Genomic DNA, 21,000 nt, shown 5'->3' with positions numbered 1-21,000 from the left:
GCTTAGTTGATCCTGATAAGCACTTACTGTCACAGCTGTAAACACAATGGCTTTCTTATTCCAATAAGGAGTTTGGTGTCATGTCAGCTTTGTTTCTAGGTGGACCCGTCTCCTAGAAATCCAATGATGACTTCGAAACTCCTGAAGTGTTATCCTATTTTGTGTGCTATGTGCATCAGACATTCAGCCAGTGGTCCAAGTGTGTGACATCTGAAGCTGAGACTAGGTTGTGTCACTAGTATGTATAGTATATAATCTTTGTTGTTACATAACTTGGTTTGTTTGTTCTGTGTAGATGCACTTTTATGTTTATTCTCTGTAAAGCACAATGAGCTGGAAAAAAAAAAACATGTAGATGCATTTTTTTCACTCCAAAATTGCTAGTAAATTTCACAATTAATTAAAAATAAACAGCAAGTAACACATTGAACTACGCATTGAATTACAAATAGCACATAGATTTGTTTTACAGTGTCCTTAAAGTAAACATTATTATTATTATTATTATTATATAATCAACAACAATTGCATTGGATGGATGGGCAGACATAAGTGACGACCCACTAAATGCACAATTTAAATTCATTCATTCATTCATTCCCCTACGTATTGTTGAAATGGGACCAGTCATCCATCAAAGGCAGATGCATCTTAGAATTTTTTCACAGCGACTTTAAAACACAAAGATGCATGCAAAACAGACGGTGTGTAATGATATGGAACACTCTGTTATGGAAAATCTGTCTTCTTAAAATGTGAACGGCCTGGGATGTTTTCATATATTTTTTTTTTGTTTAATTTAATGTTAATTGGTGATATTTCAACAGTTGTTCTCTTGAGGCTCAGCAGCAGAGTACTCATCTCAAGAGCCTCTTTTAGCCAAACAGAGGTGTTTGTTTATTCTGAATGCAAATGTCAGAGTCTGTCACTGAACGCTTTACAGCATCTTTCCTCATTTATCTCTAAAGTCTCTTTAAAAAGGTCAAATCCCTCCATTAGATGCTGACGCTTTTAGATCTCGCAAGCAATTTGTACAGTTTAATTTAATGGTGGGTATTCTCCAACCTTAAAATTTGTTTTGTTTTGTAGTCATTTTTTAAGGATTTACCTGTATATTGGTGCTTCATGAAGCATTTCAGTGCAGATAAACCCTTTTATATCTCTTCACATGTCATTGAGCTAGTGTTAGTATCATAGTCCGATTCCTGACAATGTCTGAAGTCTGATTTTTTTATTATTTTTCTTTATTCCCTCAAAAAGGGAATTGTATCATATTACACTACGCAAATACACACACATCAGTTCTATTTCAAGAGCTGTCAATACCCAACCCATCTGATGTCGCCTGCATGACTGCACTGACTTGAAGCTGAATAGGGAATACGCTTCACATGTGATGCGGTAAACTGGTGAAAAGGAAATAAAAATAACACTAGCTAAACTTGAGCAAGCGTGCTACTAATCCGACGCTGAACATATGGAAATTGTTGGGGCCTCAGAACAGAAAGTAATGCAAATGGATTAGTGTGGAAATTGCTTTGCAAATTGTCGTGTTTTGCTCTTATCGGCATCCTCACTGGAATTATTTGATAAGCTAGGATCACAAACAAACATTCTAACACTGATGTTTGGATAGAATTAATTTTTGTCATTGTTTACTCACCTTCATATTGTTTGAAGAAAGAAAGAAAGAAAGAAAGAAAGAAAGAAAGAAAGAAAGAAAGAAAGAAAGAAAGAAAGAAAGAAAGAAAGAAAGAAAGAAAGAAAGAAAGAAAGAAAGAAAGAAAGAAAGAAAGAAAGAAAGAAAGAAAGAAAGAAAGAAAGAAAGAAAGAAAGAAAGAAAGAAAGAAAGAAAGAAAGAAAGAAAGAAAGAAAGAAAGAAAGAAAGAAAGAAAAAGAAAAAAAGAAAGTTGTGCGACTGAGCATTATTACATGAAAGAGCAGACGGAGAGGTAGAAAGATAAGAATTCATACACAGAAACAGGATATTACTGGTGCTCTCTCATATAATTAGTCTCATCATCTGGAATGACATCCTCCCTGTTTCAAATAAACATTTCTTGGAAATGAGGGTGTTTTGTGTTTGTCCATCCATGACAAGCGCAGAGACTCACTTCAGTGAGGTACAAAGATTATGGCGCATTACACTGCATCCACACACCCATACAAAATAACAGAAACAAATATATAATAATTGTAATGAAAACAAGCTTTGAGCTTTCAAACGCATACCCACTGCCAACATGTCATGTACTATTATAGTAAAGGCACATTGTGTGTGGATAGATAGGCCATCTGACAGTGTGGAGTATGCTTTATACTCTTTATGGAACTGGAATAAATCCCATTGAGACCACAGAGCTGCAGTTTTGCTGTAAAATATTCTGATATAACTTCATAAATAAACTACATAGGCCGTCCTGAGGGTTGAAGTCACATAGCTGTAGAAAATAAAATGGATGTCAAAGCAAAAATAAATCATTTTAAAGACAGCATGATATATAGTTCAATCCAAACATCTTGGTATATAAGCGCAGAAAGCAAAAACATGTATATATACATATTATATTATATATACTTTTTTTTTTTTTACACTAATTGTGATTTTTTTTTTTTTGGAATACAGGTGTAAGCCTGCTGTGTGAGAACGTTTGAAATCAAGGCTGCGAGAAGGAACCATATGGCACAAAATACAATATAGGTAAGAATGAGCTACTTGTTGATGTGGAAGTGTTCATGTATTCACACCCTTTGATTATGCCAATTTACATCTCCTTCACCTATCGCTTTTTATTGTTTGACTGATGAAAAAAGGTGGAGAGATCTAATTAAGCATATCAATCATTCAATAGATTTGTTTAGGAGAGAGAGAACTTAAAGATATGTTAGATATTTTTAAAGGTCATGTTATTGCTCTACAGGTATATCCTTTTTACAATCTCTAGATTATAAAACATTGCATTCTGTCAGCAATGTAACGTGGCAGTAACGTATAGAGACCTCGGCTTGTAACTACACTCTAATTACTATTTTGAAAATTATAACGCGTTAAATTACTCTGTTACTAAAAAAGTAATCAAATTACAGTAACACGTTACTAAGTAATGCATTACTGCCCAACACTGGTCATGACTGATTCGTGAAACTGTAGTAACAAGGTCGCAACTCTGTCATTTGAACCACATTGGTTTAACAATACAGAACTGTTGCTAATGACTTCATACAGGAGGTGGAGTAGTAACTATATACTGTAAACTATATAATGTATACAGAATAGTATTTTGATCCTCTCAATTTTCCACATTGAAATATTTGTGACAGGCAATCTAATTTATTTATCATATTCATCCAATGATGGAATGCTATAAACAGTAAAATATCAAGCCATATGTCAATTTAACTAATAAAAGACAAAGTCATTGGGAGTCATGGCAAATACGTTTACCATCAAGAACAATGGAGAAAGTACTATCTGTCTGTGTGTAGCTTTGTCTCACAGCATGCATTAAATTACAAATAAGTTAAAGTGGCCACTTGAAGAGCACCACTTAGTAAAGTCTTCTCTTTGCTTCTGAAAAATAATTGTGAACGTTTACCTTTGTGAGAAATTTCCAACATCCCTAACCGGCCTAGCAGTGAATCGAAGATATTACATTTAACCAATTTCTAGTAATTATTACAAAGTACTCTACTTTAAATACATTGCTGACATCTAAAATGATTAGTAAGGTGAAAATTATTCAATAATATTAATTTGTGATATTTAAATGTATTAAAGCAGTAATATTATTACTTTGAGATGTGCTCTTATTATGGGTTAATGCTTTTTTTCAAGTGTTACAATTGCTCCTAGCTACAGTTATAATCACCCACATTTCAGGGGTGATTATCACACTAGTCTTCTACTAAATTCCAAATTATAATCTAATCTTCTTATAACTGCACCTACTTTTGGCACATATAAATGGTTCTTATACCAAAAGATAAAATGCTACAATTGTCCCTGGTCTTTTTACTGTATAATAGGAACAGAATCCAACAGCAGAGGAGGACACTTTTGTATTCTCAGTCAGTTCGTGTATTCTGTCATGGTAGTTTTTTGGTGATAATGTAACACGACACATTATTGATGTGCACAAAGCGTGAGGAAATGTGACAGTGGCTTCTTCACTTTTTTTCCTCCTGTCATCTGTTGAATATTCATTGAGACTGAAATAACTGTGGTGGATATTTCACTCTGTTCTTTCAGTTCAGCGGATGTTTATTGCATATTCAGAGATGTTGTCACTGTTCTTGTATGAATTCAGTTCTTTTACGATCTGTTTTAATGACAAGATCCTAGTATTTCACTTTGGGATGTTCAATGCCACAACATATACTTTTACCCCTAGAGCGTGGAGTCTACTTTGTGTATACCTATCAAAATTAAATTGGGAATTGTTTGCTGTTCTCGGTTTGTGTCGCCACTCTAAACCACCAGAAGCAACAGAGCTTTATGCTAAGACAGGTCTGTCCTAACAACAACATGCGCACCCTCAGGGAAAATAACAAAGACGTTCTCAAAAATATGAACATACCTACAAAGAGGCCTTTAGATCTAGACGAAAAAATACTTTCACCAGCAGCCCTTAACAGCTAAACTTTTCATGTTTACTTTTCCAAGAATTCATTCTTTAACTTCCCTGTTGCAAATTAGCTTGTGTAGGCACAAACAGTGTCAGAACAGATGTGTTACATTGAGTTTATAAGCAGAGAAGAAACAAGAAGTTTTTTAGAGTTTTGTAAAATCGAAATAGCTGGACATCTAACGTATATAATAGCTAGTTTTGATATAATATATCTGTTAGAACTTCATAAGCATTCTAAAACTTAATCTGATCAACTTTTTGGAGTACTCTAGTGTAGCGATAGCTTCAGAGCTATCAGGATTGAACTACAAACCTGAAAACCTTAATTTTCTCAAATTTGATCCGAGCCCCTCTACGATGACAGTGAATTGATGTCTGTGCCACGTTACTCTTCATCCAGGAGTTTGACAAAGCCAGTCAATTTTATTAGTTATAAAGGTCAACCAATTAGAAGTGTAAAGAAAATGGCAACAATTCACCCAATTCTTATTCATCTGAAGGTGAAAAGATCTGTGGATATTAAATTAGAATTTAGACAACTTCTTTATGCCCTCTCTGGCATATGTTGATGTGTTGCTGGATATGATTTTTGTGCCTTAAGCAACAAATATGTTGCACATCTCTGTAGCTATTTTTGTGGTTTGACACAGCATAATGTACTTGTTAGTTTAATACAATGGCCTGTCACTAAAACCTGTCCTTTTGTTGGTCAGCATTGTTCTAAGCAGGCTGAAGAAGATTTTGGGAGGTTGAGAAGTCGCTGTTTTTCCGACAGCTGTCACTCAACATAGACCACCATTCATATTCCCTAAAGGGATTCACATGTCAATTGGTTCTTCACCTGCACCTGCATTTGGTCATCTATGTCCTTGACTGGTAAAACTTTCATTGGAAATCTGGCATGAATGGAAGTATTTAAGCAAAGAGTCAACAAATTGCAAGTCTTCAGTTTTAATAATATAGAGGCATTTTGCACTTATCTAACCTTCAATTCTCAATGCACTAAAAACAACTGCTACATATGCGTCTTACTGTAACTTACAATATTACTCTTGACATACACATTTATCCAAAGCAACTTACCGTATACATTTTTATCAGTTCAGCAAATCCACTAAAAAAGCCTAAGATACATGTGGGAGCTATGGAGAAACATAAGGTTATTGCCGACGGATAGCACCTGGCTACTGAAAAACTCAATGGCATATTTATAGCTGACACTCCCTAACCTAAAACTGCACTGGGGATTTAGAAATGTGCTAAAGAATCAGAGGCTAAAAGAATAAATGCATTTTTTTTTCACAAAGAACGTTTCAGATTTAAGGCTGCAGTACCATCAGCAACAACCTCTTAACATAAACAATACCTGACAAATACATGTGCACATACATCCTCTCACACAACTCTAGCATCAGCCTTTGGTACAGTCCCCAAGGACTGGGGACAGTTCACTATAATGTCTCAGAATAAATAAATAAATAAAATAAAATAACTAGTCCTTCTAACTTTAAGTGGTCACCAACATGTGTTTTTGATGTTTTGATGTGTGTGTCCCCATGTTCAATCACATAAACTGACCTCTGTAGCAAATTAGCTCAAAAGGGAAATGTATATAAATAATTACAATTAATTATGATTAATTACAACTATTTATAGCAGCTGCCAGTAATAACTGTAGCATAATTAAATTGCCATCAACTAATCTCTTCGTCCAGAGAACATTCAGTGTAAGTTCATATCAGCTGTAAGAAAGGATATATTTGTGGCCAAAGAAAATATCTTTCCTACAGTGTCAATGCATTAGAGTATGTAGCTGGATCAGAATCGTAAAGGGACATTATTCACAAGCGGTGACAAAACCAGAAACTCATGTAATTTGTGCACAAAAGTTTTATAAACTAAATGCTAACACATAACTAGTCTAACAAACAAACAAATAAACATACACGCACACATACATACAAAGGGGAGCTAAAGTGGATGAATGAAGCCATTAGAGAAACCAGAGAATGCAGTTATGGAAAATGAGCCAGAATGAGTTAAAAACCATCAGTGCCGTTTTACAAAGGGGTCTACAGCTTATACTAAACCTCTGTTTCGTTTTTTTTAAATGTATGATACTTGCATTGCCTTGGTCGTTAAATGAGTGTCCGGATGCAGTCTCGGATGAAAGTCTTGATGGTTTCAAGGTTTGGACTTGTGATCACGTTCTTCCGGATTTGAAGAGTGATGAACTCCAACAATGTTCTGACTCGGTGGTGGTTGGGAGTTTCTTCCCAGGTGGAAAGTGAAGAAGAGCTAAAAGAGACATGAGCTGAGATCCTAGGATCTTTGATGAATGGAAAGTCAAGGCCGAAGCCTGGCTCAAACTTAAGGATTCCAGAAAAGTTCTGAATCTAACAGAACTGCAGACTGCAGTGTCGAGGTCTGCCAGGCGCGGCTGTGTTGGCACTGGGACGTAGCAACCAGCAGACGGGAAGGTGACGATAGACGAGTGAAGAGACTAAAAGCGAGGCGGGTCAATGAAGTGAGGCCTTTTAAGTTCTGTGGAGGTCACACCTCTTGGGGGTCAAAGAGCCAATGGTGACTTGCACTTCTGGAAGGAAGGTTTACGACTCTTTGTCTCCGAACATGGTCATTTGCGTATGTAACTGGATTGGATGTTGATGCAAAGACTACTAAAGATTCTTAGAACACTAATATGTTGCATAGGTATAAACATATAATATACACTCTCAATTAGATCATCTGAAGACAAATACACAGAGACCAAACATGGTATAGGTGAGTTTACATTAACTAGTGGTCTATCATAAGCATGCATAAACAGTATACAATACACAAGACCATATACAAGGAGATAGTAATCATACACAAAGACCTGGGGATATGTATGATAGGAAAGTCAGATAAAAATGTGTCTATGTATTAATGAAAGAAGTCATTTTTAGAGAGAATTGAGTAGGGAGGAAGATTCTCTCTACACACTTTTAGGTCGTAAAGTTTATCTGATCTGGCTGAGGTGTCCTGGCCTGGAGATCGTTCACAGATATATAGGCACCGAGTCTGGTGTTGGGTGAGGGGTCTGTGATTGTTTGTTAATCCAATGAACAATTGTGTGTCTGATTGGTCCAAATGCTACACCTCCTATATCAATACCAAATTAGTCGACCACCAAGTGCTGCTTCACTGTCTTGAGTACTAAAAGCAATTTGATCTTACCAACTCCATTACTAACCAGGTTTTTGCTAGTGAACACAATGGCTGTTCTGGTCTACAAGGCAAACGAACACCAAACCAGCATAAAGTATCCTAGACCAGCATGAGCCATATTTGCTGGTTAAAGAAATTAAGTAACTTAGTCAACTTGTTGCAGGCTCCCAACCATGGGAAAAATTGCTGTAAAACAATGTAATTCACTGCTTATCTACCATAGTACAATGCATAATTGGAGAAATGAACTAATTATGATTGTTATCCTGAAATTGCCATAACATGGTCGCACCTCTGTGACATCACACAGGTGGTGGAGTAATAACTTTTTCCTTTTTTTTTTTTTTTTTTTTATAATTAATTGATTTGAGATTGCAGTTAATGTGAGATTACTCTAATGAAAAATAAATATACTAAAATACATGTATTTCATGCTAAGTATACTACAAATACATTTACATATTTAGGCTACTTCATAAAAATACCCTGCAATTGTACTTTAGTATATTAAACTGGTATAATGTATGCTAAAGTGGAACAACTAATTTTGGGCTTAATACATTTTAATTGTGCAGAAGTAGTCCAACTAAAGATATACTGAAATATATTTGATTGTGCTAAAGTGAAATACTACAGGTACACTTGCATTTAAACTCTTGCATTTAAAGACAGATATAATTCAAAATCATACAATCCTCATCAATAGTTACATTAAAACACATTTTAGACTTAATATTAAGAAATATGCATTTTGCACAAGTAGTACTCCAAATAGTGTTTAATTATCATTTTTATATCAGTAAGTCTCAAGCAATATCAGTAAATCAGTAAATATGGTAATAGATTTGAACTATACTTAATATTAAATAATGTATTTTAAATATTATTTTTTTACTAGAGTATTATAGTTAATTTACACAAGTCCAACCAAATCAACAAAATCAAATTCGCTGAACTATGTTGGTAACTACAGATCTTGCGTGAGCATAGTTGACTTACAATGCTTTCGCGAAAATACACCATAGATGTATTAACAGTTGGACAATGTTAATCCAGAGAAAGAACAGAACCATTCACTAACCTGGAAACTCCTGTCACACATGGTGAATAATGAATGCATATGCAAATATTGTACATCTGGAAAGCTCTGAGTAGAATGAGAAAACCCCCAGTGGCTCAAAACACCAGCTAGTAGTAGACTGATGCAAGACTCCTGAACCAGTCAACTTGAATGGCTTGAAAGGCGTCTGAGTAAACACAAAGACAAATCTATATAAATACCAATACACATCACTTAGTAGTTGTTGTGCAGTGTGCTTCACTTCTCAGGAACACCAGGAAATGCTCCATTTATCCAGTTCAGTTATTTTTTATTTTTATTTTCTTAATGTTTTTTTTTTTTTACTCATTAGCCACAGAATACTTTCCTTGGCTTGTGACCAAATAACTTACAGGAATCCAGTAACTGCTCTTTTTTCTTAAAAAACTGAACGATTGCAAATCCCTGGGGAAGTGGGTCAGGAGCCATCACAATTGTAGCCTTGAGCAAGGCACTTCACCCCAGGTTGTTCAAGGCGGGACTGTCCCTTTAGAGAGTTCATGGTTCTTTTCCATGGCGACTTCACATTAAAGTTGTAGCCATAAATCCCGTCAGCTGCACAGCAATACATAAAGATTCCTTTTATATTATTATTTAACAGTGCAGAAACATCCAGTTTACACTGTTGTGATATTTTTGTGGAGTTTGCTTTACTAATGTTATTGTGTTATGGCCCCCATGGTGACCATTTCAACATTTGCATTCATATTTCATATAGAAGGCACATCCTCATACACTAGAGCAGCAGTGGCGAACTCTGCCTGTAGTTTCTAGTAACCCTTCAGACCTTGATTAGCTTGTTCAGGTGTCTTTGATTAGGGTTGAAGCAAAACTCTGCAGGGCTGCGGCTCTCCAGGACTGACGTTCGCCACCCCTGCACTAGAGGAATGGGAAAGGATGCAGAGAATTCATCCTCGTAAATAAAACAAGCTGAGAGCAGAACTTCAACTCACTATGCCTGTACTCAAGACTGGGACATAGTGTACAGTACCAGTGTACCCATTGGTTAATAAGTATTCTCTGTTTGTTACTTACTATATGCAATTACATCAAGTAAACACTGTTTACATTTATAGAAAGCTTATTTAGTCTTGTAGCAACCAAGGGGATTCAAAGATTAGAAGAACAGTAGAGAACAGAAAGACTCCATCTACCATTACATAGAAGATAATTTTGCAATTAGGTGCATTCAAAGTTTATTTTTATAGTTCATGTTATGTTCTGTATTAAGTTATTAAGAAGTAATTATGTAGTTATCGTGTCAGTTTACAAGCAACATTTTGAGATGTAAGCAGAAGGTTTAATCAGCAGCGCAATCATTCATCGGATATGTTTTTGTACATTTTCAAATGCCAGGATATATTTTCAATGTAATAATTTTCAAAGGCAGTGGTGCAATGTTTAAATTGAAATATAATCATATTTTGAAGCTTGTCTGTTTCTGCTTCACTGTTTTTGTGATGCTTCTCTTTTTTGAGAGACATTATAAACAAAAATATGATATTGATTATATACAAATGTGATTTATATATATATATATATATATATATATATATATATATATATATATATATATATATATATATTAGGGCTGGGCAAGTAAACGCGGTATTATCGCGTTAACGCCTTAATTTATTACAATTATTTTATCACGCATTAATGCAGTTTTTTTTTATTATGAAAGTCCATTGCTCACTGGCTCTGAATACACACAGACAAACCATGGGTCACAGGAGGAGTGGGATGTTGATCAGTACTGGCTTGGGATGGGTGTCATCACACGTCTCAACCAACGAGAGCATTTGGGGTGGGCCTAGACTGCAGCAGCACTCACATGAACGCTCCCGATAAAATTATTTCGGCTAAGCATCAACATTTACAAACCACTGTTCACTGTTTTTTACAGAAAAGAATGCAATGTGCTCGTAATCACGACTTCATTAGTGGAAAATAGGAAGTTTCCGATAGCACGTGAAGAGCTCTTGCTCAGCAGAGTGGAGTGCATCGGTTTTTTTAATTTTGTGGTTTATTATTTTGAGTCATTCGGGACGCAGTATACATTGCTTTACAGATCTATCACTCTTGCCGCTCAAAAATGTTAACGCAATCATGCTGCACGTATCAGAAGTTCCGCGCTCCGACACTACATACCCTCGCTCTGGCCCACCTCTTCCAACCGAGCCAGGGCCGGCTAAATGAAACCGCGGCATGGAGCGATCACACTAGTCAAACGAACCGGACTTTGGGGGTCAAACGCACTCGGGCACGGTTAAGATTGCCTAGTGTGAGTACACTCTTATTCTCCTGCATCCCGCACACATGAGTCTATACCCGCCCACACTCGCACATCAAATGTTGTCTCGCGCCGCACTCTGTTGCGTTGGGTCCTGCGATAGTGCAGGTCTCTACTGGGAAGGTGCCTGTGTTATGATTGAGGCTCTGGACTCTGAGCATAACTTGATTTTCTATAACAAACTATAAAATATTTTCTATAAAAACGTTAATGCCCTGGCAGTGGCAAATAGCTTTGGTTAATGTTATAAATTGAGATTTACAAGAAATATTTTAACTGCTACTATGTAAAACATATACTGCTGTAAAAAAAAGCGCCTTATTTGTTTAAAGCATTTGCAAACCAAAGGTTATTGCACTTTTGTTCATATAGCAGAATACACTACTTTTGAATTCGTTATTGAATTGTGTGTATAACAATAAATCATGCGATTAATCCTGATTAAAAATTGTAATCGTTGCCCAGCGCTAATATATATCAGTCTTTATCATATCTACCATTTAGCTTCCTCCCAGAACAAGACTCTGACTCTGCAGAATGAATAATCCAACCAAAAGTCCTTAGTCATACCTCAACAGGGTATTGCCTCTTATTACTTTGAGATTGCTCTGTTTTTGTGGGATAATTATTTCCGTGGTAATTAATCACTCACAGAGAAAACAATTCCCTCCATTTTAATTCCTCTCCAATAGAGCACTCATCAGTTAAACAACTCTGGAAAGAATAATCACAAAAGTAGGCCACCACTGATGTTTTTTTTCCCCTACACAGCAGTGCACACAATCCACAAATTCCCCAGGATGAGCAGCATTGATCTACAGAAAGCTGCATACGTTTTCTATCCGGGGGGAATCAGTGTGACAAAAGTGTCAGTGTGAAACTAATGCACCAGAAATGCCACGGTTGCCGCCCAGTGTCTTTGCGGGAACCTTTGTTTTCTGACACTGAACTCCATTAAAACAGGGGTTACTCTTGGCTACATGCAAGACTTAGAGACTAAAGTTTTCCTTTCTTCTGAAAACATTGCACGCTGGCTTTCTGAGTGTGCACTTGGTGTGTCAGCCTTTTATAGGCTTCTTCTAAGCACAATGCTCTCTATGAATATATTCATGTAACATCTTTTCAGAATATAGGCCTACTTAAGCCTGCTATTTTTGTTGCAGAGTATGGGGGCTTTGTACAAATGACATTACATAGGGTCGTTCATAATATGACATATATACTGTGGTTATATTGCATGTTTGTTTTTGTCATAAGCTTGTTTTATCTCAGTCTCTCTGCAGTTTTTACTGCATTGCAGTTGTCATGGAATAACATTTGTTTGTATATATATATATATATATATATACAATATATATATATATATATATATACAACAGTTCAATGGCATAAGTGTGTAAATAAATAAGAAACAACAACTGGGTGTTTTAAAAAATACCCTTTTTTGGGCAGAACTACTTCCTTCCTCCACCGATTCAAAGCTCCATCACTAATTTGAAAATGCCACTTTAGAACAAGTAACAAAGGAACATTGAGTTGCTTCATTTAGAGCATGTTCTATTGTGATGAGTAGAATATTATGATAGAGATTGACTAAGTGTGAATACTTGCATCTAATAGTGCATTTATTCTTCAGCTATAAAACACTCAATAAAACATTCTGTGACACAATAATTGTAGAAATCATATTTTACCAGTACTTGACATTGAGCAATGACCTCATGGATCAGGACAATTTTGATGTGCATAGAGACAGATGTTTAGGATCGTGCTGGTGTGTTTGTTCTTATTTAATATGAGGGAAATAAAATCACAAGCACCTTGGGGGGCCTTTAGCCCTGATGTGCCCAGTAATTATCCTGAGACCATCTGCATTTTTGAGTATTGGCTACTGTAGCATGCAAGGAATTAGAATGAATCTTGAATCTAGAATGAACCAGTGTTGTTTACCTACTGTACAGTGTTGAGGGTATTTTTCACAAGCTTGCTGATTATTAAAACCACGCACAACACAACATGCAAATCTATGGATTGTTTGTCCCTTATTACTGGATTCTGTGTCTTCAAGCATCTGCAGTGTTAATTATATAACACACTTCCCTTGGGTCTGCCTATCTTTGCATAAACAAACAAATTATGCGACATAAATACATGGGGCTCGCAAATGAACAACAAGTGCAGCTGCTAGATTCCCAACGTGGTTTGTTTGTGCTACACAGCTTCAATTAAGGGACAGGAGGCTGAGACCCTTGGTCTCATTTCTGATTGTCTCAATGAGGTGCTATAGAACCTTCCATATATAGGGACTGCAATTGCTTTCCTCTGGTAGTTTCTGTCTGAAGTCACAAAAGGCGAAGCTTTTAGCATGCTGCTATATCTTTAACCAATAAACATCTCTGCAGCCTTACAATTTTTTCTCTCTCTTGCCTCTCCCTGTTTTCCTGTTCTCTCTTCTTCCATTTGTATTCCTCTAAATATTTTTTTCTCTCTCTCTGAATTGTATTAATCTCTTTCTCACAAGCTCAGCTTCATATGTTTGAAAGCGTGTTCTGGCAGTTGTTAATTAGCTTTTCAAGCAGTATGATAGTGGAACTAGGAGGAATGCACAGCGGGCTGGCTGTGGAGGAAAGGATTTTGGGATGGCTTTGGAAAAGATTGGAAAAGAGACCATTTGGAAAATTCAGTTCTTTGAGCTTCAACACTTGCAAAGAGGAGGCCATCTAAATGTGGTTTCATTTATTTTATCCAGGCAATGAATATGGCTAGAAACAAATAGACACAAATATTTGACCAACACACTGCAGGCACATGGTCCAGTTAAGAAACTTGTTGATCTTGACACACATTATTTCCTATTTAATATATTGTTTTTGTTTTCTGATTTGTTTCTGCATGTTGTTTGCATAATAGTATTAGTAGTAGTAGTAGTAGTAGTGGTAATAATAATGATGATAATAATAATAATAATAATAATATAATGTTGCGACAAGCTATTTAACTAACTAACTAACTAACAATAAATAAATAAATAAATAATAAGGTTAAAACTGTAAACCTTTTGACATTAACACTTCTCACACATTACAGACAGGTAAAAATGAGAACGGCATAAAAATATAATACTATTTTTCTTTAAATTGTTTATATATATGACATGTTTTCTTATATATATTATATATTGCATTTTGACTCATGTCGGAACAACACATCATATCAGTGACATAGAGAATATATATGTGTTGGCTTACGTCTTCCCGATGGCTTTTTTACCTTCGTTTTTGAGTCAAACTCTCTTGTGAGTTGTGTGTTGCCAGAGGTGTTATATGTTAGTGAGGTATTGTGAATGATGAATGGAGCTCTTAGGTCTGCTTAAATCTGCATCTTTACCGTCGATACACAGGAACTGTAGAGGTGGAGTGACAGCCATAAATCACAACACTTAAGAACGCAATGTCTCATGCTCTCTCAAAGCATAAGGAGGCTGTATGTCATTTCTCCACATTAGATTAGCCAAAAGGTAGGGGGTGGACCAACCTCTCCTCCTCCTACAGAACTGGGCTCTTCCACTGAGTGGAAAAGTAGGGTTTTTTGTCATCTTCAAACCCTCTCAGGCAACAAGCTTTCACTCTCTCTCTCAGCGGTTGTGATGTGGGTGCCATCCCTTCATGCCGAGGCATGTCTGGAGGCTGTGCGTGGGATGCTCGTGGTGGGTTGATGTCTGGCAGCCTCAGATAAGAGCAGGACCTGATTTTCCCACCCGTAGGACCTGGAGAGGGGGAAGAGTTATGGACTGCATCAATGGTGCTGTGCTAAAATCTATTGAGGATGTGGGCGGTAGAGACTGGTGCTTGTGCGGAACGGCTGTGACAGGAAATCCCCAGGGATATGGTCTTTAATAGTGTACAATGTACATGTGCTGTGTACCCAGTTAGGGAGGGCCGCCAATAGGCAGTTACATACTAGAGCCCATGGTAAAGCATTATTAATAAAAAAAAGGAACATGAAAACAGATATTCTACCACTGCACATACTGATCATGTGTCATCATACTGTAGACCAGGGATTACATTTTTTTTTTCATAAGACATAAAATATTTACTTGAAGTATTCCCACGATTATACGTTTATTTCAATAACGTCACATTTGCATGTTCAAGGATCTCTGAAGTTGTTTAATGGTCACATGATATACAAGAAATATAAAATATGTTCTATTTCGACTTTGTAGCTGGACTTTAATGTGGACTCAAATCTCTTTTTAATTGTAATAGTGTCTCAGTCCACATTACGTTCACACTGGTGTTTTAGGAACCCAGTCAAAGTGAATAATAATAATAATAATAATTTAAAACTAATATACTACTGTTGTAAATTACAAATTCACTGTAAAATAAATATTTATATTTAATAATTCATATTTAATAATATCTATAATAATTTTATTTTACACTTATTTAAATTACAATAACTTTTCTGAAAATTAATTTAATTAAATGAGACCAGACCTGTGCCATTTGACGTTTACAGTGAATTTTCCTTGAATGTAGCTCTCGTTGATCCTGTCATTGCTGTCACTGCTCAAGTTGGTGCCCTTGTGCCCAAAGAGTTGCCTTTGTTTCTTAAATAAAGTGAAGACGTTAGTGCTAAAAGAGTTTCTGGAGCTATGCTGAAGTTTTTTGTGGTTGTCACTGTTCTGAAGAGTAGCAGCTCTATGCAAAGCATACTGGGAACTAGAAATTGACTGACCAGTTTAATGCAACAGATCATTGCAGTCCCAACACAAAAAGATAAAGGCAACTTTCATTTTACACATGTATGTGGATTTAAACCAAGTGCAAGTGCAAATGAAAATGAAACAAAATATTCAAGAATTGTGTTATTTTAACTCACTATAACTGAGAAAGCAGCAGACATATATTTTTTTGTTTGATTGACCTGATTCAAAACACCAATTAAAAATGTTTAGACTCACCTAACATTGCCTTTTCCTCATCTCCTTGGACACCGACTTGTCCATGGTGCCCTTGTAATCCATCACTCTAAAAAATGCTGGGTTAAAATCAATTATTTCTGGGTTATTTGGCAATCCAGCGCTGGGTAAATATTGGACAGAACACATGCTGGGTTTTTTTTTTACCCAACATGCTGGGTTGTTGTAAACTATTGTTTAAAAATGATTATATTGCTGGCTTAAAATGGGCTGTAAATTAAAAACCGCTCACACAATTACTAGAGGCAACAGCAATAATCAACGATGAACATTTATTATTAAGTAATAACACCCATGGAGAAAATACAAGACAAATTTAATTTATTTGGGTGAATACAGCATAGTTTACAATATTACATTTAAATTTGTTTAACAAGCATTTTAGAAATAAAAAAAATTAAAATGAGAATTTAAAACTTAACCCTTATAGGCATGTGTCTAATCCCTGCTGGAAAAATGGTCTGAGATGGTTGGTCTTCCATGCTGGTCTGTTGATTGGTTTTAAATTATACATTTTATCCTGGTAAGATTGGGAGACCAGCTTCCTGCCAGTGGAACACCAGCTTGGTCAAACTTAAACCAGCTAAAATCAATAAATTATCTTTGGATTATGTATTTTTAACAGGTACAATAATGTTCAAAATGTTGTCTACTAAGATTTTTTGTTTCCACAAAAATATTAAAAAGCACAACTGTTTTCAAAATTATTATTACGTAGTGTTTTTTGAGCACCAAATCAGCATACTACAATGATTTCTAAAGGATCATGTGGCACTGAAGACTGCAGTAATGGGTGCTGAAATCCATCTTTGCCATTGCAGGAATACATTACAATTTAAATTACACACATAAATCTAAACGCTGCACATACTAGGTTTCCATCTAAAGCAGCAAATTCAACTCATAAATAGATAATATCTCATAAAACATTTGAAAATAAAGCACCATTTCAATCTAGCAAGATGAAGAAAACTCAATTTTAACTTCCCGATTAACTGGCGCCAAATATCACTAAGATAAAGGTAATTTGCTGCAGTAGGAGAAGCCACAGTTGGTCTTTTTTTCATATATAATAAATTACTTGCGCCTCAGCATGCCCAGACAAACTGCAATATACACGGTCATGTTATCTTGCTTTGGAACGCAGTCGTATACCGAACCACTTTAATGAACATTTCAGAATGACCATGCAATGAGATCAGTCCACTGGTTAGGCCAGTTATGGCGTCCCATTGTGCAAAATCACTTGCCTTTTTTGATGTGCATCAAGATTTTTTTTTTTTTGGTAATTTTGTTTTTTTTAATCATATGTGCATGTTTTCTCATCAAGAAGTGTCTCATTTGAGCGCATACGTTTTTAAACGTGCATTTTTAGAATTTATGTGTGTTTTATGCAGTAAGCACTAGTATTCCCTTCCAAACATAGCTGACAAATTTGTATATGAGTATTGGTTTTATGGCCAGACACAGGAAAAGGGCACTGATTGTTCTGTGTGGTACTACCTGCAGTGAGTTGTGTGGCTTTGTGATTATATGAGCACTAATTCTGAGTATGGGACACCATATTTGGCTACATGTCACTTTTAAGCTAAAAAGATTTAAGCTAAAAACGCTGTAATGTGTTATTCATACATGCATTGTCACATACATATACATATGATATGATACATACCTTAAATGTCCTATGAAGAAGCCATATTTTTTGGCTTAACAATTTAACAAAAAGAAAAAATAAATAAATTTACTTGAGAACAACTGTTAATTTATCAAACTGAAAACTCTGCATTTGACATATATAAGAAGAGGAAGAAGATGAAGAAACTCCATCGTTGCATTTTTATTATATTTAAATGGTATGATAAAGTAGAAGATGGTTGTGTACTGTAAAAATAAATAAATACATTTCTTAGACCATTGCACAAATATAATGCCAGTTGCGGAATCCATCTTGCAGTCAGATGTCATGAGGATTTCAGAGCAGCGCTGTCAAACTGACTTCCAACTGTCATAATGGTTAGGCCATGTCCAATCAGGCTTCTGCACTGGGGAGTTCTCCCCTGGATCTCCAATAAATAGCCCTCCATTTCATGGCAGCTCTACCTTCATCTTGCGCTTCAGCACTGTATGATTGCGAAGCCTAAGCTTTTACCTCGCCTTTGGATGTTTAGTCGTCTCTGTAGTTTTTCACATCCTGCTGTCTCATGGGCACCTTCTCCTTCACTTGATAAAAGACTTTTTGATGTGCTCTTACACGCTTTCTTTTACTAAAGTTATGATTCTTTGGCCTTAATGTCTGCTGAACTGACAAAAAAAGAGAGTTCTATGATTTTTCTCAATCCTTAGATCTCTTTTTGTTGATTTGCTTGAAGTTAGCAGTGACCAGGCTACCTCATTTAAACACTCCCTCCAACAAACAAGCCGAGATGTTTGACTCATTTGATAGAGTGAAGCAAATTCCTTTCCACTCCGCCATTCCGTCCCTTTCTGTCTGATTTGGATGAAATGCAGATATGTGCAATGTTCTTGAGGGCTGTGTTCCTCAGCAATTGTTATATATGTGTTTGATGGCTGACGGTAATCGTCCGACGTTTCCCTTACTTATTTCTACTCCGAACTCAAGCAGTTATAAGAGAATTGGTAATGCAGGAAACTTACCTCAGAAATACAGGCCTGCTAAAGGGCAAGCTTCAACTGTATTCAGCCTAATCAGGTTTTAGCTGTCAAAAATGACAAATATTCCCTTGTCCCAAGAAAACTTCTTATAACTTTGCACTGCTATGCAGTGTGAGTCCTGAATGAACATTGAAATTAAGTTTTATTCCGCATAGGGTATATTTAATCGAATCGAATATGGGGTGCCCATAAATTCCAACCAACATGACAGTAATGAAATGTTGCAAATGCCTATGGTTAAACTTTCTTCCTCCTGTCTTTATTAAGATGGAATTTGTGTTCTTCTGCACTGTTTACATATGCTAGACCAATATGTATTTTTGGATTTTTGCTCTTTCATAAAATTGTAAAATCTGATTTCCTCAGAATGAAATGATGAGAATGAGTAATTGATAGTTGGGGAATATGCTCAGAAGGGAAATAAAGAAAATATGTTCCAGAAAACATCACAATTTGTATTCTCTGCAAGATGTCTGTTTCAGCGTAAAATCACTTTAGACTATTAAATTAGGTGTATCACATTTTCAGTTTACTGGCAAATTTCCTACTAGTTTCTTTCCACGTTTCAAAACGTTTGTACAATTTTAAATATTGCATTTATCCAGACTTTAAACCCAGGAGTCATTGTTTGTTAATGTGCTAGTAGTCTTCAGGGTTTTTGTAGTAGCTGAGAAACAAAATTGCCTGACATGTTATGGTAATTCTGCTATTTGCTTTCTAGCAAAACGCAGCCCTGGCATAAATATCTGGCATTACCAAAAGCTGATTGCATGTCTGTCAAATTGGCAATGAAATATCCATCCCCTGTATGCAACAATTTATTTATTTTGTTGCAGGCAATTTTGATTACATGGTTAGGGTAATCACAATATTATGCTTTATAAAAATCTTGCTGATTTTCTAAGATGAGTTGCAGTCTAATTTCCAATGTCAGTCACCCAACTCCCTGTTTTCTACAAACACTCAGATCTGCATGCTTTCACCTCGGAGCTATATTGATATATGCAATAAATTTGAGGCTAGCAAGCAAGATGTGCTTGAAAACTCATAAGCTGTTGCTCCTAATTTTGGAATCCAGAACTCTGTGTACTGGGGTTTATAGGAATTTACGGTATCGATGAGGCAATGATGATTTATTGTATGAGTGCTGCCAGCTGAGAGAATTATTATCCTTTAATTCTCGCCTGGAAATGAAATTCACCCCTTCTCCTTCTTGCAAGCACCTAAAACAGTTCCACCAACCCTGCCCTACCATTAGACTCAGTCTGGCAGAGCACTGATTAAAATTGATTTAAGTTTTGAGTATATTTGGAATTGATGATACAAATATCTACAGGAATTATGGGCTGTCGTCTGAGGGCAAGCGCAGTCATCCGTTTTCTTTGTGTCAGAGATATGGAGCCTACTGCGGAATTCACATACGGACAATAGCGTCAAACACTCTTGCTTCCGGAAACTATAAAACATATTTTGTACCTCAGCATCTTTTCAATGCTCTGACAGGAGTATGAGGATTGCAAAAAGAGCCTCTAATAGTCTAAGCTGGTTCATAATGAGGACTAAAATGTGCTCAAAAGGAGGACTATTTTTTTATCAGATAGCCCTTGCAGAGGCAATAAATAATTTGTTGTTTGTATGGCCGGAAAGAACTGACCATTGTTTTTTTTCTTGTTGTCTATCCAGGTCCCTGCTTGTGATTTACCATGGCCAAAGTGCTCTGCTGCCTCCTTCTCCTGGGAAGCGCAGTCATGATGACCACAGCCTGCCCTAAATATTGTGTTTGTCAGAACCTATCAGAGTCCTTGGGCACACTGTGCCCATCCAAAGGTCTGCTGTTCGTGCCCTCTGACATTGATAGAAGAACCGTGGAGTTACGCCTGGGAGGAAACTACATTATCAAAATTACCCAGCAGGACTTCACCAACATGACGGGCCTTGTGGACCTCACACTGTCACGAAACACCATCAGCTTCATCCAGCCCTTCTCCTTTGTGGATCTTGAAACCTTGCGTTCGCTGCACCTGGACAGTAACCGGTTGACAGAGCTGGGCCCAGATGTCCTGCGAGGCTTAGTGAACTTGCAACACCTCATCCTAAACAACAA

The 21,000-nt window shown here is 36.4% G+C and overlaps 1 protein-coding gene across 1 annotated transcript in view; it reads left to right on the top strand.

The window, feature by feature from the left end:
- The window catches only part of LOC107592876 (leucine-rich repeat and fibronectin type-III domain-containing protein 2-like), a 121,749-nt gene that overhangs the window by 94,352 nt on the left and 6,397 nt on the right, over positions 1–21,000 (top strand). Inside the window, exons 3-4 of the mRNA XM_016282453.1 lie at positions 2,627–2,701; positions 20,580–20,993. Coding sequence (XP_016137939.1) covers positions 20,600–20,993 — 394 coding nt within the window. The 5' untranslated portion in view covers positions 2,627–2,701; positions 20,580–20,599. The remainder of the gene's footprint in view (positions 1–2,626; positions 2,702–20,579; positions 20,994–21,000) is intronic.

Source organism: Sinocyclocheilus grahami, unplaced genomic scaffold (assembly GCF_001515645.1).
Source record: "Sinocyclocheilus grahami isolate Dianchi unplaced genomic scaffold, SAMN03320097.WGS_v1.1 scaffold160.1, whole genome shotgun sequence".
Classification (NCBI taxonomy): domain Eukaryota; kingdom Metazoa; phylum Chordata; class Actinopteri; order Cypriniformes; family Cyprinidae; genus Sinocyclocheilus; species Sinocyclocheilus grahami.
Note: the sequence above shows the minus strand (reverse complement) of the source record. Positions and strands in the feature narration are given on the sequence as shown.